Below are 21,678 nucleotides of genomic sequence, written 5' to 3' on the forward strand. Positions count from 1 at the left end.
TGCTAAATTACTCACGTGGGTACTGAACCGCCAATCTCATAAATTTGTTGGCGCGAATGACTTTGGGTCTAAAAATACTTCAGAAGTGGCGATTCATCGGCTTGCTGGAAAGTCCGTCCTGTGGTTATGCCATTTGCTAACCCATTCTTTTCTTCGCCCGTTGTTCCCTTCAGACTCAAACTTCCTTTCGTTAGAACCGGCTTGAACTGATTGAGGATATCTGTCGTGTAAGTATTCTGGTTATCAACTCGGGACATGGTTCGGAGGACAAAGCCAAACAGGACGCGATGTTCGTCCTCAGTAAGTCTGCCAAGCTCTTCAACCTGGTCTTGAGCGCCGTAGACTCTGCTCAGGACCGCTCGTTGCTGTTCCGGCGAAACTTCCTGGAGCTTGCGAAGGGCGAACTCTACGCCCGAAGCAGCCTTGTCTTGCGCATTATCACCATTTCCGTCACTATCGGCAGTGCCTTGAATGACTATAAATCGGTCAGGTGAAACATGTTATATTTCGTATGGGGGAGGGGTGCCTACTCGACTGAATTTTTTCAAAGGCCTTGTCATACCCATCTTCGTTTTCGTCGTCAAGCAGTGAATGCTTAGGGTTTCTTATCTGCCTCATTATCGTCATCACAATGATGAGGAACCGAGTGTAACCTTCGGTAACTTTGCTTGAATGCCACTTTGCGGCAGAGAGCTCATCACAATCTCCTCTTCTCGCGGCTTGAATGCTTGTTGCTGCAGATAAGGCTCCGAACATGGCCAGATGCACACCGGAAGAAAAGAAAGGGTCAATGAAGCAGCCTGCGTCGCCAACAATACGCAGGTGAGGCCCAGCGTAGTGTGAGGAGCTGTACGACCAATCCGTGGCCTGCTTAATCTCCGATACGATGTATGCATTATTGAGGAGAGCATTTGTCTCGGGAACTAATTTGAGATCCTCCTTGTAGTTCTCTTCGCTTGTCTCGAACCCTCTTGCTTTCTTCTTAGCGAAGAAGGTCGACTGTCTCTGGACGGTACCAACAGATACTGTACCGTCGTGCAAAGGAATGATCCAAGTCCAGCCACTCTTGTCTGTGTTACGAGTCAGTATGACCTGCTTTCCCTAAGGGTTCAGTGAGCGGAGCCTCTCATACCTTGTAGTGCCTCAAAGAACGGCGAGTTCTCGCGGTGGGTATCTACACCGTACCTGGTAGCACCTCTCCAATAAGCCCAGTTTGCAATGTTCTTCAATGCTTCATTCGGTGTGCGATTTTTGAGATACTTAGTTGACACAATCCCAGCTCGTCCACTAGCGTCGATCAAATACTCAAAATTGAGTGTTCCCGAGCTGCCATCTTTGCTGGACCACTGAGCAGAGACAGGTCGGCCCAAGCTCGCCAATCCCGCCTGTGCAAATTCTGCAGTTGCATGCTCGTTTCCGTATGGTATAAATTTGATATCGGTGACCTTCGTGCCATCAAATACGTGGGCGCCACATTCTCCGGCATACCGAAATATCATCTCGTCTGACTCAGAACGAATTAGGTTCCACGAATGTCCACCAGGACCGAGAGATGCTGCAAAATCAGTATCTATATTTCTGTTAGTGGATCTATACGTGATCCCAAAAGGAAACGGTTGCATGTTTTGCCATACTTACATGCCTCACGCTTTCCACTAAGCTTGAATGTTGACCCAAACTGGATGCGAGATCCGTCAGTATGAGGTCGCTGCCTTCTCTCGTGACGTATGAACTGACCTTTTTCTCAAACTGATGCTTATCAAACAACTCTTCGAGCTCTACGAAACGTAGAAAGTACCGCATCGATGGCAGCATACTTTCACCAATGTGATATCTTCAGCACAGTCTTAGCTTATTACATTAAACAGATCGATAAAATAGTCCGGTGTACGTACCTCGGGAACGTATCAGCTTCCAGCAATACCACGTCCACCCCTTCTCGAGCGAGAACAGTAGCTGCATACGACCCTGATGGTCCACCACCGATGACAAGCACGGTGCAATTCGAGGGGACTGACATCCTGAGCTGAAGTGGTGGTTTAGACACAAGGATATGGTGACGGTCCGAGAAATTATTATGACCTAAGTATTTTCTGGAGGAGCAGCAACACTGTGACGAAGTATTCAAAGAAAAGGACGACAACCGCGCTTATAAATTGTTTTAAGTCGAGTGCATCTAGATCGAATGTTGGTGGAGACCAGCAGGGTGGTTACACACGTGGCCCACCTATTACAATCAATCTGTGGCAAGTACATCTAGAATACGGGACCTGGGACTTCTGATGAAGGCGATTGTGGCTTCCAATCCCAAGGAACAGTTAATGGAGGGTTACTAAACTCATCCCACGGCTTCATATGTACCAATAATCCGGGGATATAAAAAAGCTTTACATGAGCATTTGCATCTTGTTCCTATTGCGGTATGATGACTTAAAAAGGTGTCTAACTAAAGCCTAATCTTATAACAAACTACACGATCTTACGCGACAGACTACATCAGGTGCATAGGTTTATTCACAATCCAAAATGTGACCATTGTATTACAGCAACATACGGAGAGTGCTCGTGGAAAGCTTTTTGGTTGGCTTGACGTGACTTCAACAGGTAAGTAAAACCTAAAAACAGGTATCACATGTGTCTATGCCAAGAAATGATATACTGACAAAGGTAAACGTAATTGGTGCAATTCGATATCCAAGGCTTTTGACTCTCTTGATCAGTGATGAATTCCAGGATGGCCTATGGCTTCTTTACGCCATAATCTTTTGTGACAGCCTTGCCTTTGTTGAGCACCCAGTCTTTGCCTGTCACTTTCTTACCATTAGGATCTGCGTCGGGAGACAAATCCTCCACGACGCCGACGTCATTAGGCCTCATGAAATAGACAATGCTATATCTATCTACAAGACCCTGCTCGCCAGGAGCTGCGACAACACGGTGGTTGCCACTGCTCACCTTTCCACCTGTAAGAGCCACCATGGAGTCGCCCATGTTACAGATACAACAGCCTTCCAATGGTTCTACATAGCACCATTGACCACTCTTGTCTTGGATCTGAAGGCCCCCAGCTTGGTTCCACAACAAGGTCAGCGTGCCGAAGTCAGTGTGCTCGTGTAAGGATATTTGCAAGTCTTTTTCCTCGTGTGATTCGTGTTCTGGCCTTTTCTCTAGTGCAGGAGTGAAGGTGAGGCGGGCCTGGTCGGTACTATTCCGATGAATGTCGTGCCTCGCTAGTAGGTCATCTGCATCTATACCGAGGTCTCGAGCAACAATAGATAACAATCGTGAACCGGTCTCGTGAGAGCGTACTATCAGATCGTAGAACATGCGAACATTGTCGGTCAACAAGTGCGGATACGCAACCATAGGCTTTTCATCTCGTTCAACAATGCGTATGGCATCATCCTTGCCGACGTGGAACATCTCACTGCGGTCCTTACGCTTGTGCACGTCTTTAGAGTCGACAAAGCCGGCTTTCTTCCAACCATGGATGCTTCTTATCTTGAAAAAGGACGAAGCTTCCTTCTCCTCGCACGGGACTTCAACGAAGGCTTTCTTGGAAAAGCTGAAGAGCTGTTCGGCATTTGAAAGGAGCTTTTCGCCATCCTCACAGCCGCGCAGGTCGAGTTGAAAGAAACCATGAGTCCTTGACGCCACACAGATTTGCCTCTTGGTAGCTGCATCATCGATATCTTTCAAAGGTATCTTCACAAGAGGTATCACGTTCTTGATCCTGTCGATAGGAAATGGCGGAATATCGCTGAGGTAAGGCACTTTCAGAGTGCACTAGTCAGATTAGGTTTATAATTAGGCAAGGAGGTAACATACTATTGAATGTTTATTGGTTGTATCAATTGTCCAAATATACGAAATCCAGATACGGAGCTGCTGGCATTACTTGAATTTGAAGTCGGGAATCTGGGTATATGTAGCGATTATATGTGATGTGAAGATGTCTGACTCTGCCTTTGTCCAGACTTTGAAGAAGTGTTGAAAATGATGGTTTCCAGTTTATAGGGTAAGAACTAACGGGGTACTAATTGATACGGTATGTAGTAGATACAGTGTGTTTGCCAAGAATCCCTGGCGTCATCGATCGGCATGGTCAGTACAAAGTTCATAAAATAATAGAGGCGACGAGATTGTATCTGAACTATCAAGATGTACGTCATGAAAGAACTCTGAGAATCTGATAGATTTTATCCCAATCCTCTCCACCAAAGTTTATGTTGCGGAAGACTACATACCGGTCAGAGGTCAGACCAACTCTAAGCCGGGCTCGCCCATTGGCTCATCCATGTAGTCTGTGTGTGCTTCGTTACTTTGGTGGGCTTGTCGGGATAAGAAGCGTAACTACCCCTGAAAATAACAAGCATCCCTCGATAATATATGATCAATACTGAATCAGGAGCAATCGAGGGAGTTTTTCTATTAACAGATGTACCCACTCTTAATTACAAGTGAGCATTTCTTGTTATTTATGCACGTAAGAGTATTGACTTCAACAGACGATTAATGCTTTACATATATCATTTGTAGGTGCGCATAATACGTTCAGCTGGCAGCTCAATTCTTCACATTCATTCTAGCTTTAAGACGTCGAGGGCTGCGAGTGGTGTGAAGTTACTTTAACCTTACAACCGGTCGCATTCACGGTCGTCAAAGTGATTTTTTCACGCCACGGCCCATCGTATACTCCTTGGATAATAGCGAACTCCTGTATCATTCGGACAATAATGTATGATGCTTCGGTCAGGGCGAACTGCTGGCCTAGGCAGATTCTTGGGCCACCATTAAATGGCAAGAATGCGAAGCCAGGGCGCAAAGGAGATCGTTCTCCCGCTAGCCACCGCTCTGGCTTATAGTCCGCGGCGTCAGAGCCGTACACGTCTTCACGACGGTGCATAGTCCATAAGTTCCACATGACAGCCTGGCCCTTTGGGACAAATACAGGAGCCTGGCCGTCTTCACCTCCACCCACAGGCAATACTGTGTCCTCAACCGCTTCACGAAGATTGACTGGAACGACTGGATATAATCGTAAAGACTCGTTGATGGCTGCCAATAAATACCTGAGCTCTTTAACCTGCTCAAATGTCGGTTGTGTGCCTTGTAACTGCTCTATTTCTTGTCGTAGTCTTGAATTCGCCTCCGGGTGTCTTGAAATGCACCACCAAAAGTTAGTCAGCATTGCCGCTGTGGTGTCGCGACCCGCAAGCAGGATTTGCAGCAGCTCTGAACGAACTTTAACAGGATCACTGAACTTTTCGATCAGTTCGTCCAAGAAAATGTAGTCAGAAGAAGAAGTCAATCCTGAATCTTTCTCCGCGAGCAACCGATCCGCAATGATGCTATCCACAAAGTCATGCACGAGTGCAACATCCTTCGACGTACCACCAAGGCCCAAGATTTTTCCTATTGGCCCATTTCTGGTAGCAGCGCCAGCGGCTTCTTGGGCTCGTTCAAATGCCGCAGCAAATAAAGCGGTCTTCTCATCATCCTGCTGAGATAGCCTACTAGTGCTCTTCCCAAACAGGAATTCGGTTGATATGTCCATGGTAAGGTGCATGAACAATCCATGGAGATCAACTATTGTTTTGCCGTCTGAGGGTATGCATTTCAAAAAAGCGCCGATGTGGTGTTCGAAAACGTGAAAGCTAGTAATCCTGCGCCTCAGGAAACTGGGTCGTAAAAGTTCCCTGCTATGCTTCCAATCATCTCCGTCACTGGTGAAAATACCTTTACCCAATAGAGTTTTGAACGCGCCTTTTCTTCGTGAACCAATCGACCAGGCTTTGAAATCAAAAGCCAAAATGCTTTGCACATTCTTGGGATCCATGGTCCAAATTGTGGTGCGGCCCAGCGTGGTGACGGCGACGGTGCTTGCCCTCGCTGATTGGAATCTGCTTTCAGTAAGCTCTAAGAGCTTGCCGCTTTTGAAAGCTTTCATCACACGAATGATGTTGGTTAAGCCGAAGTCAGGTAGTCGCTGAGGTAGAGTCTTGACCGGTAGGCATCCGAGGCGGCGTGCCTTCGTACGCTTGACTTCGCGGCGTACATACTGCCATGATAGAGCGACAGTCAAGAGGAGAGCAAATTCGACAAAGAAGCCAGGCAGGGTATCATACAGCTGCGAAATCGAGAACCTCATGATAGCGCAATGCGTAGAGTCTCCGGATCCAAGAAAAATCATAGATCAAGAGAAAAGTGTTTATTGGAAATAGAGCAAGAGGCCATATATCAGACACGATGAACGTAACTATGCCGTATTGAACCACTGCTGGTTCCGCTTCATCACTTGCATAACCGACTGTGGGTCGTCTTCACCAGGAAGGTCGTTCGGTACGTTCAGACCCTTCGATGACATGAACCATGCCACGTGACGGTAGCTGCTTCTGAACTTATCCAATTCCCCAAGGCTTATGGGTTTTTCTTGTGGTGAAGAAGGCACCAGGCTATCTCGGTTGTAAATCACCTCGAGCGAAACAATTTTCCATTCCCCTTCAATCTGCTCGAGTCCAGAGATAGCTCGCAACCACGATGTAATCTCATAGTCCACACCATCAACGAGTGCCCTGGCTGAGATGATAGCATTAGAATGCACAAGAGACTTGTCTCTCTTGATGGCGATTTCCACAGGATCAATGGTATGGATCACTTTCAGACCGGGAGGTGTGCTGCGTTGTGACATGTCCACAAAGCCATCGGCATTTCCCTTGAAGCTGCAGCATGGGCATCAGCAAGTTCTATGGGCAGACTCTCTGGACTTAACATACACAGAAACTGCAATGCGGGTCTTGGATGCGTCGGGGTGATAGCACTTGCGGAGCTTGTCCCACTGGCGGGTGTCTCGGTAATACCGTTCGCGCTTCAGCAAGGACGCAATTCGTGCTTCTTCAGCCATGTCGAGGTCAATGAGCAATGCGCCGCACTACACTGCTCTGTTCAACTCAATGAAATTGCGCATTTATATGTTTATATGTAGTCTTCGCCATTGTTCCGCTATCGCATGTGATGGTTGAAGCCAACTTTGAGAAGACGAGGTTGATTGGCTAAATAGCCTGTGTAGTGCAAGCCTAAGCTGACTATCCGAACACAAGCACCTGTAATAAATAATGTAAACGAAGTTCAGATGAAAATACGATTATATACGATTTGAAGCGTTATTATTTTAACTAATATTAGTTATGGGTTTCTTTTTTTTTTTTTTACAATGGTATGGTATTTTGAAGCAGAAATTTTTGAATTCGATGTTTGGTTAGTTCTTATGTGTTAAGACATTCGCAAAGTAGTATCAGCGTAATTTGGTCGCAGCGCAGGCTTAACTGTGTGCTTGAATTGCATTCGTGCTTTTAGGGGAGCTGATTCCATTTTATATGGCACTGTCCAATTCAACCTCTTTGATATCAAATGAGCTTTAGCGAGATTGACTATGGCGACGTGTAACGGGTTGGCTGAGAAATATCAAAACAAAAATCAACATTCTATACACCTAGTAGAGTACAGTCCGGTTTCACACGGCACCAACGTCTTAAGCACGAGAGCTGGCTCGATCTAAATCGTCTTTGATGTTTGGTGCTGCTACTACCGGACCGCTCGTATACATCAGGTTAACCATATGACAACAATTATATGGTCATATTTACATTACTACGCTCGCTGTTGCACTCTGGGTTCAGGCGTAATCGGTGGCATTGTGATAAGAAATGCGGTAAAAGTTTTCCTAACTGCCTGGTCAATTTGGTATGCTTATGCGTTCGGCTGCGGCAGATTCAAATCAAACAAGTGAGTTGGTACGATTGCCGCCACGTCCGCGCTGTGAGAGAAACAGGAAATGATATACTCGCAGCAACAAAGAAATACATACATGAATCCAAGAAAGAAAGATCATTGATAAAAATACAACAAGACGTGATTGGTGGCTACAAAGTTACTTGCCAAGTTGTATACGATGACCGGCATAATGCCGCCAGGACCAACGGAGGAATATGGTTCTTTTTTGGTTTAATGTAGTTTACGGACGTAACGATTCTTCCCCTTGCATTTTTATTTAGTGATTTTGCAAGTAACAAGTGCGAGGGCGTGTTTTCATCTAGGAAAATTGTCCGTGAAAAATAAAAGACTTTGACAGCGCTTGATGTGTGACTATACGTCAATAGGCCATTTGCCAACGTTATTCCTATTAAACTTAACCCTCCAACCTTTTGTTTTCACTGCAAAATAGAAGCCGTATCATGAATTATGTCCTAACGACACAGAGAACATATGGCGATGCGAGATGCGATCACATCTGCCAAGGCTCTCGACTTCAGGCTAAAACCATGCTCATTTAGACGATCGCGATACCATCCAGCGTTTTGGGGAATTTGCTGCGCGAATGCAGACCACGGAGCTTAATTCGAGTCTATCCGGCACAATACGACAACAAAACACCAAGTAATTAACTTTTTGGTCCGCCTAAATGACTCGCTTTGGGTTCGCAGATGCAACACAGGCATCAATCAATGTACATACTGGGAGTATAAGTTTTGAAACAATGTATCGAGTTAATTCTCTTTTCAATATCACCGACAGCGCAAAGTAGGAAACAATATATGCCCCAAGCCTTTCTAGCAACAGAACTCGTCATTATGCGAATATCAATCGCTGCCCTATATCTGCTTTCAGCCATTGGTGCTTTGGCTCAACCGGCAAATCCAGTGGGACATGCCATCACAGCGCGACAGGATGGTCCTGGCACGACTCTTCAATCTGGTTGGTACTGGATCCGCGCGGTCGTTGCGCCCAATTTCCACAAGTATCTCCAAACCACACCCACGAACAAACCGGGTACTGCGGTTCTCGAGTCGTATACGACCGCAGGCCAGTACAGCGTTCAAGATGGACAGTTGGTCGCGAACACCGGTGCTGGTTCCTCCCCTTTTTATCTTAATGTCGAGAAACCGGTAGATCTTAAGCAGCGCACGCTTGCTACATGGTTCAACACGACCAAGAACACGTTTGGCACTTTCGCATTCCAAGGCGACGCATTGACGTGGAGTACGCCTGAGATACAGAGGCAAAATCTCGCTGCCTGGCTCGTTTGCGCGCAACAGAAGCTTTACATCAACACAGGGGCTTATGGCTACCAGACGCCGAGCGGGTGTGCAGACCAAACAGTTGGTGCCGACTCAAGTATGTACAGCGATGATGCCGACTAATTATTCTTTTGTAGATACACTACTATAACGACGCACATGCCAATGGGAAATGATACGGTGTCAGTGTTAGTGGTGAAGGAGCCAAGGATAAAATGACACATGCGCATTACTTTTAGCACATTATGAATTCATTGCCATACTACCCAAGCATTCAAATTATCTCTCTTCTCTAGCTAGTAGATTGATGCTTGCTATATAGTGAAAATGAAGGGTATCAAAGAAAGTCGGCCGAGTAGTATCGTACAAAGCTTTGCCGATTAAAAACAAAAATGAGACTTGCTGTGTATATCGTTTTCGTCATCCTGGGGAACGCTTAGCTAGTTCCACCTCCGCTGTTTCCACCAACGGCCGAGGAAAAGCCGCTACCGTGGTGAACGGCTCCGTGATGTGCGGCAGTATACGCAGCACCGGGCTCTTTGACATCTGTAGTGTTCGTCACTCCAGCTCCGTAAGCATAGTCGACCGGTGGCGGTGGGGCCGAGCTCGTATTGCTGTATTCGTATGTGTTTGAATTAGGATGGTCTTTATGCCATTTGTTCAGTTCCGCCTGACGTTGTCTTCGCCGGTCCTGCTTGCGGCTGTAAATACAACATCCGCCAATGAAAACTGCGAGAACAAAGACTATCGCAATAACTATGACAGCGATGATGCCGCCACTTATTACTCCGCGGGCATTGTTGTAGTTGCTCACAGAACTGGCGTAGTCCCTTGCGGCCAGGCCGTTATAGATAGGATCTGCTGCGCGCTTAGCGATGAGTAGGAAAGCGGGCATATTGATTGCAAAGATGAAACCAAATTCAATTTGTACGTTATCACTGGAAACAACGCGATTGTTCAACACAAATACTTGAATTTAAATGTTGGCGGCCGTGATGATGCTTTTGTCATTGTTGTGTGCGGCACAGCAGTGCCTGCCTCAATCATGCAATTACCGGATAGAGAAATGGTTGGCATTGATGTGTCGCTTGGCGCACGTAGTTCTGCCTTGAGATCCTCAATGGCATATTCTCGTTATGCTTGTTTGGATTTGGGACCCAAAAGTGATTCTACAATATGACGTCGAGGTCTTTTGTTCAGCCCCTATTGCATGGTTCTAACCAATTATACGCATGCGATGGTGGCCTCGGACACGGCGAAGGATTTGCAAACGGTGGCTGCGCCTGCAAAACAGCGCTGCGACACAGCTCTGCCTCAATGGGATCGGCCAGGTGTATTAACTAAGTCAGCCAGGTTTTGTTGACTGACCTCCAATAACTATCGCCTAACCTAACCTAACTAACCTAGCTTAACCTTAGACTAAAGCCGTGCTCTGCCCGCTGTTAGCACAGCGAACATTGTGCTGCAATCAGCTGTCTCTGTGCATAGGTGCCTCGAAAGAAGCTTGTCACCAGAACTCTCTTCAACGGATCTACACTGGGACTCCTGTCCTATCTATTGTTCGTTGCATGATCAGGCTTGGTAAATAGCTTTGTGAATTTAAAACTTCGCACTGAACGCACAGGTCACGCCAACAGAATAGTTGCAAAACACGCTATAACGAAGAGAGGGCATTGCTGAACGGTCTCAATAAAAGCTCATCATAATTGAGTGATGCTATCTCATATATCTGCTCCAGGTCAGGTGGCTCCAAAGCAAGTTCGACGATGTCCTCCTTCACCTCGAAATTAGTATGATATTTCAACAAAAAACTCGTTGTAAAGACAGTCGCCGATGGCAGACCTTCTACATGTTACCACAGTAGCACCAAGTAAGTTGCGGGGCTCTTTAAGTGTCACTTGCCATTCCTCCCGTGGCTAAGTACGCAAACTGGGAATCTACATGGGCTCCCGCGATCTTTGATTCCAATTTTTAGAAATTTTCTTCTCCAGGTTTTCAAAGTAGAATTGTGTAGCCCCTCGCTGTACGAAAGTGTTAAAGAGGTAATAACGAATCTTTCCAGTGTTTTGGTTATAGCTCAACACCACCAATTGGGCAGTGTGGCTGTAAATGCTTTTCGCAATGAACAATAGGCGTTACCCAAGTGGGTGCAGTCTATGAATGAAGTGAAACTTGTCTCTCCACTCAGAATGTTAGATAATAATGCTAACGAATGATTTTTAGACTGCTGACAGGGCGCGCTCATTCTTTCTTGTCATTTACCCCCATAGTACTACAGGGCGTGTGTACACGGTTTTGGATACACCGACCAGTTGCGTGTTCCCCACTATTCAGGTCAATATTACAGTAGATTAACAGAGAGCTGCAAGCATTATATATATCTGGTGAGTGTCAACGTCTTCGCTTGTAAGAAGAATCAAACCGCACAAATAAGAGATCAACCGCTAAGAGAATGACGATGGACACTATCACGACCGTCAAACCTACTTCAGTGAACGATGCATCACCATTAGCCCCATCCATTGGGCACAATGTCGAGGCTCTTGACATAGGCGCTGAAAGTCCTGAAGCCCGATCAAAGCTGCGTACATATTCTATTCTGGCGTCACTTTGCGTAAGCATGGCTCTTTCCCGATAGGTTCGGCACAAACCGATTAATCTCGTCTGCAGCTTGTTCTTTTCGTATCGGCACTTGATCAAACCATCATCGCAACATCAATTCCTACCATATCCGCCTCTTTAAATTCCGCGTCTGGATATGTCTGGATTGGCGGCGCGTACTTGCTGGCCAACGCTGCCGCCGGTCCCATCTGGGCGAGATGCAGCGACATCTGGGGCCGGAAGCTTGCTCTTCTGAGCGCGATTGGCCTCTTTGCAGTTGCTAGTATCATTGCGGCGGTGAGCTCTGATATGCCCATGTTGATTGCTGCACGAGCACTTCAGGGCACGGCGGGCGGCGGTCTCATTTCCCTGGTCACGATAACGATCTCTGACCTGTTCAGCGTGCGCAAACGAGCATTGTTCATAGGTTTGCTCGGAGCTATCTGGGCAATCGCGGGGTCTGCTGGACCTCTTATCGGAGGAGCACTCACCCAACTTGCGAGTTGGCGGTGGTGTTTCTGGATTAACCTTCCAGTATGCGCCATCGCATTCCTGTTTGTGCTTCTCTTTCTTGATGTACATGACCCCCGTACGAGGCTACGTGAAGGACTCAAGGCTATTGATTGGTTCGGGACATTCTGCATTCTTGGTGTTACTCTTCTACTCCTGCTGGGACTGGACTTCGGCGGTGCTATCTTTCCATGGGACAGTCCCAAAGTCATTTGTTTGCTTGTCTTTGGCGTACTGATGATTGGTTTCTTCCTTTACAGCGAAAGGAGCCTCGCCAAGTATCCACTTATGCATCTGGGCATTTTCAAGGACTGGTCTAATAACGCAATCCTCTTACTCGCCTTTGCCCATAGTATGGTGTCTATTGGTGTTGAGTACTATCTGCCGCTATACTTTCAGAGCGTCAAGCAAGAATCACCCCTTCGAAGTGGCATCTTGATATTACCGATGCTGGCAACTGAAGCCGCTACCGACATAGTTGCAGGGGTCGTCGTCCATACGACCGGTCGGTATAGAGAGCTTGTTTGTGTTGGGGCAGTGCTCATGACGCTCGGTACTGGACTTTACGTCAACTTCGGGCGCGAAACCCCTATTGCTATCATTGCTGTGTTCGAGATCATTGGCGGCATTGGCGTTGCGCTTCTGTTCCAGACACCATTGATTGCACTTCAGGCCGGTATCAAGCAGGCCGATACATCGTCAGCTACCGCAACAATAGGCCTCATGCGCAATGTGGCAACTTCATTCTCAATTGTGCTCGGAGGCGCGGTATTTCAAAATAGCATGGACAGTCGCCAGTCGTTGCTTGCTGCTGCAGGGCTTGACCCTTCTACGCTGTATGCTTTATCCGGCGACCATGCAGCGGCGAATGTGGAAATCATCCAATCCATTGAGGATGCCATGCAGCGCCAGGTCGTACAAGATACATTTTCTTGGAGTCTCAGAAACATGTTCATCATGTACACCTGCATCGCGGCTGTAGCGTTGGCGACAAGCATGTTCATTAAACAGCGACATCTGAGCACGGAGCATAGCGAAACGAAGACAGGAATCGAGAATCTCTCGAAGCGAGAAAACTCCGGAACTTGACATACTTGAGACCTACACCAAGTGGAGTCCATTACTATGCCCATCTGATGCAAATGGTATTCACAAATTTCAGAAAGATATTCAAGTGCGAATGCTGTCAAATGTACCTTCGAGTCCCTTGTATAATTCCAAATATTGCACAATACACGAGGGACATGGAAAGTAAGATTTGTACTCCGTGTGAAAAACACGGCGAACTACAAGTGGTTATAAGTCAAGAGGAGTCTTACACATTTATTTATCTTTAGATAAGCTAATTGACGAAGTTTAAATATAATTTAAATAAACACGATAATGCCATCTACAATAAAACATTATTTCATTAATTGCATTCATTTAATGCTCTTTGTTGTACGTCACCTCATAACGATATGTCAGGCCTTCCAATAAAACTCTGTAACCAACACACCATCAGGTTCCAAAGTTTCAACTTCGTCCTATTGCAGAGCATTACCATTCCTTAGCTTCCACGATATATTGCTCAACCTGCTCTCTAGGCATACATATACAGATATTTATGCTCTTTATGGCCTTGAAAATTGTGACGACCTTTGGCAGAGGTCTCTCCTTACTAGCGAGCTCATCGTGAGGCCCATAACCGAGGGACAAGACAGTAGTCCTGATTCAATACTAACATGATGAAGCTGCATGATAATTTTGTATTCACTCTGCAGCGCTTCGAATCCCTTTCTCGCAGCGTCTCGGTCGTCGTTGGTCCCCCAGTACGGTTCTTTGGCGCCAAACGTTCTACAACATGTCCTACCTGCACCATCGTAACTGATGCTATTCCCTTGCCTGCGACTCCCCCATCGTACGCATGCACAGCCTTGCTCCGTCCGTAGCGAACGTTATGTGTCGAAATCTTAGGGTGACCTTGAATGGAACATATACACCTCGGCTTTCCGAGTAAAACATCCTCGCTGAATATATTAGTTGATTTATGATAACCTCTTTCTTTGGCAAATGTTCGCTCTGAAGGCCAAGCCCAGAAACTAACAGCTCCCAGATTGACAGTAATTGTATTGGAAAATTCTCTGGGCACTCCCGGGCTGCATGCAAGGAAACGATGGTCAACTCGCATGTGTATTCGTCTGTCAGATAGTACCGTCATTTTCGGGTCATAGGTGACCAGACTTACATAGATTCTAAACGACCGTCTGTTGATTCCCGTCTGGTTAGATTCGGTAAGCTGGATATCGCATTGGTCTGCCTCAAACGCCCAACATCCCTGGTTCTCAATCGATTGCTGAACTTCTTTTGCTTGTGTTAAGGTTAAACCGCTGTGCCTTAAAGAGGCCTTCGTACATCATTGCGAGAACCCGCCATTGATCCGCCGTGGGCTCATCATCCATGGCATGAGCCACACGAGCTTTCTGCAACAAAAGCTTTTCAAATTCATAGGCATAATGAAGCCATTCAAGTTCCCAATACCTCTGTTGACAAACAAGCATACGGCGCTCGTCGGCTTTGTGGGGTTTGAAATGTTTCCGCATCGGTGCGAATGCCCATTGATGGCATTACTGAACGTCTTCTGGGAAACTCGAACTCTGGAATTGCTTCATCTCGGCTCATGGCCACTTCTTCAAACTGGCTGGAGAGGTACGCGTTCCTAACCTGGCCCCAAGCTTTTGTTGCATCGAAAGGGGGAACAAAGACACCAGTAGGCAGCGTGTTCATTATTCCTCCTTTTCTGTAGCGTACAGTTTGATTGGCAATCACCGCAGTAAGTCGACGTAGACAAGGGAAACGTTAACATTGTGAGATTATCCGAGTGTATATGAAGATGGTTTGTATTCCTGCAGCAGGCATATAACAAAAGCGGAATTTAGGCCGTTGGTCACGTGCCGTCTTATGCTTCTCCACCTGTTCCAGCAGCGCTCAGGCCACACTAGTTGCGGAGGGATGATATCGGAAATTCTGTCAATCTCAGGATAACGGGGGCGTAGCAATTGGTGATATGCCATGGCTAAACCTCGAAAGCCGAAACACGCCGTTATGAAGCGAAGAAAAAAAATTTTTGAGCTACGGATTGTACCAAAAACGAGCTTGCTCTAGAAAGCTTGAGACCTTACCAAATGATGCACGCCCGGGTTATCCACTGGTTTTTCTGTGTACGTACAGTAGATGCCGGGGGAGCTCTAGTTTCAGCGGGGCTTAAACTTCTACGGTTAGACTTGAATAGATAAAGATACTGGACATAACGGCCTTTACCTTAACATTGGACGTGCAAACCAGGGGGCGCCACAAATCCACCGAGATCTTACTCACTCTTTTCTCGATTCTCCGTTCTCTTATCGACCTGATACTCGTATACGTGATTTGAGGAGCCGGGCACCTGGAAAAGCAGTGGCACTCCGATCATTACGACTACCCCAGTTCGGATTTCGCGGAGACCATAATTCGCCATGTCAGTACCAGCGGGAAGTTCGGCCTTGAGCAAAGATGTCCTCTTGGTAATGTTTATCTCAGGACCTGATGAAGAATGGATTTCAAGGGTAAAATCAAAGCATCCAGGCCTTGAAGTCAGATGGCAGAAGATATTGCAGGACGGCAAAAGGTTTCTCAATCCAGAAGATCTGGGAGATGAAATTTGGGACGGTGTTACTCTTATCTGCCCATTTTTCTGGCCACCAGCACCCAAGTATCTATCGACTGTGCGGTTTGTTCAGCTCGCATCCGCCGGGATCGATGCCTGGGTGAATCACGAGATATATCAGGATGAGAATGTAGTCTTCTGCACCACGAATGGTGCGCATGCGTAAGTCGCCATATCCGACCTGTGAAGCATCCGAGTTGTTATTAACATGGGTGGCAGGCCCCAAATCGCCGAGTGGGTAATCGGGTCGTACCTATCACATCAGCACCATTTCATCCGTTACAATGAACAGATGCGGAGTGGGCACTGGGAATCGCCAATGGCATCTACTGTGCAAGACTGCACGGTTGCGCGGATGTAGGTTGTGTATACACATCTATTTCTTCTGTTCAGTCCTAACATGTTGATCAGGGGTGTTCTCGGTTATGGCGCAATTGGACGGCAATGCGCTCGCATCGCCAAGTCCATGGGTATGGATGTGTATGCTTACACGCGAAGTGAGAGATCAACGCCTGAACAACGAAAAGACGACTCTTTCTGCATCCAAGGCACAGGTGACCCAGACGGTGTGATTCCCTCGAAATGGTTTCACGGCGCCTCCAAGAACGACATCAACAACTTTTTGAACCAGGATCTTGATATTCTCGTCCTCAGTCTTCCTTTGACTCAAGATACCAAGGGCTTGCTTTCTCGCGAGCAATTTGAGATCCTCAGTAAGAAAAAGACGTTTGTCTCCAACATCGCAAGAGGTGGAATCATCAATACGGATGATCTGATCGAAGCCTTGGAGTCTGGGAAGATTCGAGGAGCCGCTCTTGATGTCACGGACCCAGAGCCTTTGCCTTCAGACCATAAGCTCTGGAAAGCTCCAAATCTGCTTATAACACCTCACGTCAGCTGGCAGACCCAATCGCTTTCAACACGCATCCTAGAGATCCTGGAGCTCAATCTGGACAAGCTGGGTGCTGGTGAGCATTTGATCAACGTTGTGAACAAGGAGCATAATTATTGATTTGTTCGGTGGCCGCTAGCCTAGCACCTGAATTAGTGACTTCGATTCTCGTCGTAGTTTAATATAGGACTGTCAGAAATCCACCTTTAGGTAATGCCAAATCAAGCTTTCCAGGCTTGGTTGACCATAGGGCAGCATCAATCCTCAACGCAAACATTCACTGCTCTCTTGCACCGCCTGGGTTGCCCTAGACATCAATCCATGTGGCTGATATTCGCAGCGATGTGTACCGAACATGTTGTAGTAGACTATCAGTTACCCGATCTGGTCAATCTTGCCCAGCCTGCGCCGGTTCCCCACAATCCGGTAATGAGGAACGTCATAACATGGGGGGTGCAATGACAACCACAACTGTGAAATGAAACATAACATCTACATAACCTAATTTTCATGATGGCCATAGCCAATAAGAGCCACGAATAGACACATTCTTGGCGCTCGATAGGTAATACAAGCCTGCATCTTGGGCACCAGAGACCGGACGTCCGAGTGGTAGGCAGGTAGGGCTGTTCGACGTTAAAATGAGTTCCGCTAGCAGTGATAGTAAACATCGTCGATTGGGGAGGAAATGGCAAGTGAAACCTTAAAAAAGCAATGTTCAGCGATCCAGCGATAGCTACCATCAGCCGTACTTCGGCATCCCCTCATTCGAGGCTGCACATGAGGACGGGATATTTCCCAACAACATTTGGACTGTAAAGGTCTAGACTAGGCTATGGGAAGGACAGGGCCACTGCTTGGGACAATATCGAGCTGAACTATCCGGGACAACGACATGGCTCGGCTGGGCCAAGTACCGCTTGAGGGCTGAACATGTCTTACCTCCGGGCTCCGTCAATGTTGGAAATGGAGGGTGGTGCACAATACTTAAAGCCAAGCTTCGATCCCAAGTGCCACGAGTTAACCTGCTCGTAAAGATCATACGTCCGATAACCTTGATCGTACATGACCATCACCAACCATGGCCACGCACGGCAACATAGATCTCATCCCTGGTACGGACGTCGTGTTTAAGGAGCCGGGACATGGTGAGAGCACCCGGGCAGATGAGCTTGTCCTCATTCCTCGACCTTCATCCAAACCTGACGATCCTCTGGTGAGTAGCTGGATCAACAAATGTTCAATCGGACTACCTGACATATGATGACAGAACTGGAGCCCAACATGGAAGACTGTAGTGATCGTGAACCAGTTCATCTTCACCTTTGTCACCATCATGACTCCGTTGTCCATCTCGCCACTTACTATCATCTTTGAACATGAATTCAACAAGTCTTTACCCGAGGTCAACATGCTTTTCGGCGCTGCGGCTATCACTCTTGGATACGCAAATTTCCTCATAGTTCCAGCAGCTAATGTGTTCGGTCGGCGCCCTGTGCTGATCATCTGCGGAATGGTCTGCATTTTGGCCAACATCTGGCAGGCGCTTGTTACCAGCTATCCCAGTTTCATTGGGGCTCGAGTGGTATCAGGACTCGGTGCCGCTGCCAATGAGAGTCTTATGCCCATGGTTATTGCTGATGTTCTGTTCTTGCACCAAAGAGGTCGGGGTATGACGTTCTATTTGTGAGTCAGTCCCTGAAACAATTTGGTCGACAATGCCTCACTAATGACGGCTGTAGCTGGGCTTACTTTATGGGGCTGTTCATCGGGCCTATCATATCTGGCGCCATTGCATCACAGATCAACTGGCGTTGGTTTGTAAGTCTGATATATCGTTTCGATGCCCAGGCAGAGAATGCTAACTCGCCAAAGTTCTGGGTCTGCACCATTCTGCAAGCCGTGAGCTTCGTCCTCGTCATCGTCGCACACCCAGAGACGAAGTACGACCGACGAGCTTTGCCGTCGCCAATGTCACCGGCGGAATCAATTGTCGAAACCTCCGACAACAAGGAGGAGAGACCGAAAGAGGTCGCGGCGTCCACCAGGTCCGATTCGGAATCCGTACGACGGTCGACCGGCACTGCCATCCACCACAATAACGCAGCTGTGCACCACGGCAAACCATCTCGCGAGCAGTGGTCCGTCATCCCCCGCCCGCGCTTCACGCACGGCGGTCTCGCATCCGTGCTCCGCGACGTCATCTCGCCCATCCAAATCCTCTTCTACCCCATCGTGCTCTGGGCCGCCTGCGCCATGGGTTTCGCGAGCAACTCTCTCCTAGTGCTGAACATAACGCAGGCGCAGGTGTTCGCCGCCCCTCCGTTCCTGTTCACGCCGGACCAGATCGGTCTCGTCAACTTTGCCTTCGTCGTCGGCGCAGCCATCGCCCTCGTCACCGCCGGTCCCTTCTCCGACTGGGTCGCCCTGCGCAGGGCCAGGAGGAACAACGGTGTGCTCGAGGCTGAGTTCAGGTTGCCTGCGCTCATTCCATACGTGGTTATCAATCTGGTTGGTATGGTAATTACGGCTGTGGGGTACCAGCGCAGCTGGCCCTGGCCCGCCATCGTGGTTGCTGGGTAAGTTCAGCACTATTGGCTTCCTGCTTCAACTTTCCGCTCTTTCCTATTGATGGCTTACTAATGATCGGGCATAGATATATGCTCATCGGTATCCAAGTCGTCGGCATTCCTGGCATCGCCATTGCATACGCTGTGGATTGCTACAAGGCCTTGCCCGGTGAAATTATGATCGCGGCTACGATCGTGAAAAATACATTCGGGGTGAGTGTGAATTTAGGTCCCTGAAACTGAACAAGAAGCTGATATTTGACCCCACAGTTCGGAATGATTTTCTACGTCAATGACTGGGCCGCTAGGGATGGTTTCTTGGGCCCTGTACTCATGCTCATGGCATTGACGGTAGGCTTCTCCGTTCTCGGCCTGGTGGTTTTCATTCCCTTCGGCAAGAAATTTCGTCGTATGACGAAGGATTCTAAACTCCACTCCCTATAAAAGAATGCGGTACTCTGGCTTGATTTGTTTCAGCAGGTCCTAGGTTGTGCCATTAGGACATCGTGTCAATGCCCGTGTGAATCCCAGTAATTCTCAACATAATACCCCATCAAATACATTCATTTCATAATACATGGTACGCGAAGGAATAATATCTAGCAATTAGAACCATTTATTTCATGTATGAAAAACAGTACCCCTACGCTAAGCTCCAGTGCTTATCCGCTGTAGACGTTACTGTCGATCCAGGCAGTGTCATCAGCGTCACCTTCCGGCGTAATGAACACCCTGGCAGGGCTGCTGTAGGGCTCATACTCGTCGGAGTCCAAAACAAGCGTGACATTGCTGGCAACCTGCGCCGTGACGTTGTCACCGGGTCCATTGTTGTTGTAGACAGCTTCGAACGTGACGTTTGCAAAGCGTGTATCCGTAGTGGTCCAGATAATGTAACCCGCGGGCAAGATACTGCTGTCCAGGTACGTGCCGGCAAAGATGCTGCGGTGAAGGTTGTTCCATGGGCGGCCCAGGGGGCACTTTCCGACGATATCGGCGGCAATGGTCGAATTGGCGGCAATGACGCTGCTGTCGTGAATGTAGACGCCGTACTTGTTAGTAAAAGTCGTGTTGGTGCCTGGATTCACGGTTAATCAGCCACTGATGATTTTGTGATTTGGGATCGATGCGACAACTCACCCTTCCAAGCAGTGATTCCGCCTCCACAGTTTCTGAGTGCCAACGTAGACTTCTCGATCCAGGCGGTGCCGAAACCGTACAGGAAGTCAGTCTGACCTGCGATGACGTTGTCATAGAAGTAAGCATTGCCCAGCTTGCCAATATAGACCGTATCCTGGTAGGAGTAGAAACCACAGCCGTAGAACCCAGCGTTGGCGTAGGCCACGTTTACGGCCAAAGCAGGGCCGGCAGCGTACTCCGAGAAGATGTTTCGGAAATCGATGTTGTATGCGCGAAAGTCGCTGTTGCCAAAGGGAGTGTCGGCAGGCACGGCGAAGCCAGTGGGCCCTGAGCCAGTGAGAGAAGCATTCCAGGTGGGCGCGACTGTCAGCACCGTCGTGATGGCGTTGTCGACACCCTTGCCGGTGTTGTCTGAATTGGCCGAGGCCCAGAGTACCTGGACACCGTTCTTGTGTTCCGTATCCGACGAGACATCACCATAGGATACGCCGCGGTAGGGATCGTCGCTGACACCGAGCAGAGTCAACGGGCCAGGCCTCGTGATGTTGAGCTGCTCCGTGTAATTACCAGGAGCAATCAGGATGATCTGCTCCGACTCGTCGTCGGGAAGAGAGGCAATCGCCGCCTGAATGCTTGTGAAGTCCACATGGGGGCCACAGCTGCTGTTACTGCTAATTTGGCTCACGTAGATGGTGCCTTCAGGGCAGCCCTTCAGCGGGTTGCTTGTCCTCCTTTGACATTCCGCGTAGGTCTTTGCTGGCAGCGCACCTGTTGAGTTACTGTAGTGGTACTCAGGGGCAGCAGAAGCCAATTGCAAAAGCGCGGCGATGAGGGTCGCGGTTGAGGCTATCATCGTGCTGGAGAACATCGAACCACTAGTTTTTTTCTGCTTTGCAAGCCTGTGACAAGATCTAAAGGAAGGACATGACGGCCAGGAGGTGAGCTTGGCGTTGTAATTATATGTTCCATACTGACGACACTTCACGGGGAATAACGGTCCAGACCTGGCAGATGAACATGAGTTCTGTCACCAATTGACATGGATCACGCAAAAACGTCCAATTTCCCGGACCATTTCTATATTGCAGCTTAGGTGTTGTGCGGGGAATTGTGGAGAATAACCTGGGGTATACGCGGAGAGAAATATTCCACGAAACAGAGATTTGGGGAAAGGCTCGGGGCAACTGGGGTCGCTTAGCTGGGCAT

At 48.0% G+C, this 21,678-nt stretch overlaps 10 protein-coding genes across 10 annotated transcripts; 4 read left to right on the top strand and 6 right to left on the bottom strand.

Annotated features, from left to right (window-relative positions):
* Positions 1-486: 486 nt before the first annotated feature.
* Positions 487-2,020, bottom strand: BKA67DRAFT_510028 (O-methyltransferase; the record flags this gene model as incomplete). Its single annotated transcript, XM_046097292.1, has 5 exons — positions 487-1,070; positions 1,133-1,570; positions 1,639-1,678; positions 1,738-1,834; positions 1,896-2,020. The coding sequence occupies 5 exons, from the start codon at positions 2,018-2,020 to the stop codon at positions 487-489; spliced, it is 1,284 nt and encodes a 427-aa protein (XP_045963283.1).
* Positions 2,021-2,739: 719 nt separating this feature from the next.
* On the bottom strand, positions 2,740-6,151 carry BKA67DRAFT_652405 (cytochrome P450; the record flags this gene model as incomplete). Its single annotated transcript, XM_046106160.1, has 2 exons — positions 2,740-3,773; positions 4,639-6,151. 2 exons carry the CDS (start codon positions 6,149-6,151, stop codon positions 2,740-2,742), a joined length of 2,547 nt encoding a protein of 848 aa, XP_045963284.1.
* Positions 6,152-6,259: 108 nt separating this feature from the next.
* BKA67DRAFT_666021 (uncharacterized protein) lies at positions 6,260-6,904 on the bottom strand (the record flags this gene model as incomplete). The annotated part of the gene is made up of 2 exons (XM_046108586.1): positions 6,260-6,722; positions 6,777-6,904. The coding sequence occupies 2 exons, from the start codon at positions 6,902-6,904 to the stop codon at positions 6,260-6,262; spliced, it is 591 nt and encodes a 196-aa protein (XP_045963285.1).
* A 1,726-nt stretch (positions 6,905-8,630) lies between these two features.
* BKA67DRAFT_666022 (uncharacterized protein) lies at positions 8,631-9,228 on the top strand (the record flags this gene model as incomplete). The annotated part of the gene is made up of 2 exons (XM_046108587.1): positions 8,631-9,174; positions 9,215-9,228. 2 exons carry the CDS (start codon positions 8,631-8,633, stop codon positions 9,226-9,228), a joined length of 558 nt encoding a protein of 185 aa, XP_045963286.1.
* A 285-nt stretch (positions 9,229-9,513) lies between these two features.
* On the bottom strand, positions 9,514-9,972 carry BKA67DRAFT_529334 (uncharacterized protein; the record flags this gene model as incomplete). Its single annotated transcript, XM_046099049.1, has 1 exon — positions 9,514-9,972. The coding sequence occupies one exon, from the start codon at positions 9,970-9,972 to the stop codon at positions 9,514-9,516; it is 459 nt and encodes a 152-aa protein (XP_045963287.1).
* A 1,563-nt stretch (positions 9,973-11,535) lies between these two features.
* BKA67DRAFT_652409 (MFS drug transporter) lies at positions 11,536-13,277 on the top strand (the record flags this gene model as incomplete). Its single annotated transcript, XM_046106161.1, has 2 exons — positions 11,536-11,691; positions 11,748-13,277. 2 exons carry the CDS (start codon positions 11,536-11,538, stop codon positions 13,275-13,277), a joined length of 1,686 nt encoding a protein of 561 aa, XP_045963288.1.
* A 290-nt stretch (positions 13,278-13,567) lies between these two features.
* BKA67DRAFT_6999 (uncharacterized protein) lies at positions 13,568-14,541 on the bottom strand. The gene has a single exon (XM_046109376.1). The coding sequence runs from the start codon at positions 14,386-14,388 to the stop codon at positions 13,858-13,860; it is 531 nt and encodes a 176-aa protein (XP_045963289.1). The 5' UTR covers positions 14,389-14,541; the 3' UTR covers positions 13,568-13,857.
* Positions 14,542-15,318: 777 nt separating this feature from the next.
* BKA67DRAFT_7115 (D-isomer specific 2-hydroxyacid dehydrogenase) lies at positions 15,319-17,011 on the top strand. The gene is made up of 3 exons (XM_046109381.1): positions 15,319-16,035; positions 16,093-16,230; positions 16,285-17,011. The coding sequence occupies exons 1-3, from the start codon at positions 15,683-15,685 to the stop codon at positions 16,883-16,885; spliced, it is 1,092 nt and encodes a 363-aa protein (XP_045963290.1). The 5' UTR covers positions 15,319-15,682; the 3' UTR covers positions 16,886-17,011.
* A 666-nt stretch (positions 17,012-17,677) lies between these two features.
* On the top strand, positions 17,678-20,101 carry BKA67DRAFT_7097 (major facilitator superfamily domain-containing protein). The gene is made up of 6 exons (XM_046109380.1): positions 17,678-17,981; positions 18,036-18,451; positions 18,508-18,586; positions 18,641-19,344; positions 19,422-19,548; positions 19,606-20,101. Exons 1-6 carry the CDS (start codon positions 17,847-17,849, stop codon positions 19,777-19,779), a joined length of 1,635 nt encoding a protein of 544 aa, XP_045963291.1. The 5' UTR covers positions 17,678-17,846; the 3' UTR covers positions 19,780-20,101.
* Positions 19,998-21,325, bottom strand: BKA67DRAFT_652412 (pectin lyase fold/virulence factor; the record flags this gene model as incomplete). The annotated part of the gene is made up of 2 exons (XM_046106162.1): positions 19,998-20,410; positions 20,473-21,325. The coding sequence occupies 2 exons, from the start codon at positions 21,323-21,325 to the stop codon at positions 19,998-20,000; spliced, it is 1,266 nt and encodes a 421-aa protein (XP_045963292.1).
* Positions 21,326-21,678: the final 353 nt, after the last annotated feature.

Source organism: Truncatella angustata, assembly GCF_020726525.1.
Source record: "Truncatella angustata strain MPI-SDFR-AT-0073 chromosome Unknown BKA67scaffold_1, whole genome shotgun sequence".
In the NCBI taxonomy this organism is placed as follows: Eukaryota; Fungi; Ascomycota; class Sordariomycetes; order Amphisphaeriales; family Sporocadaceae; genus Truncatella; species Truncatella angustata.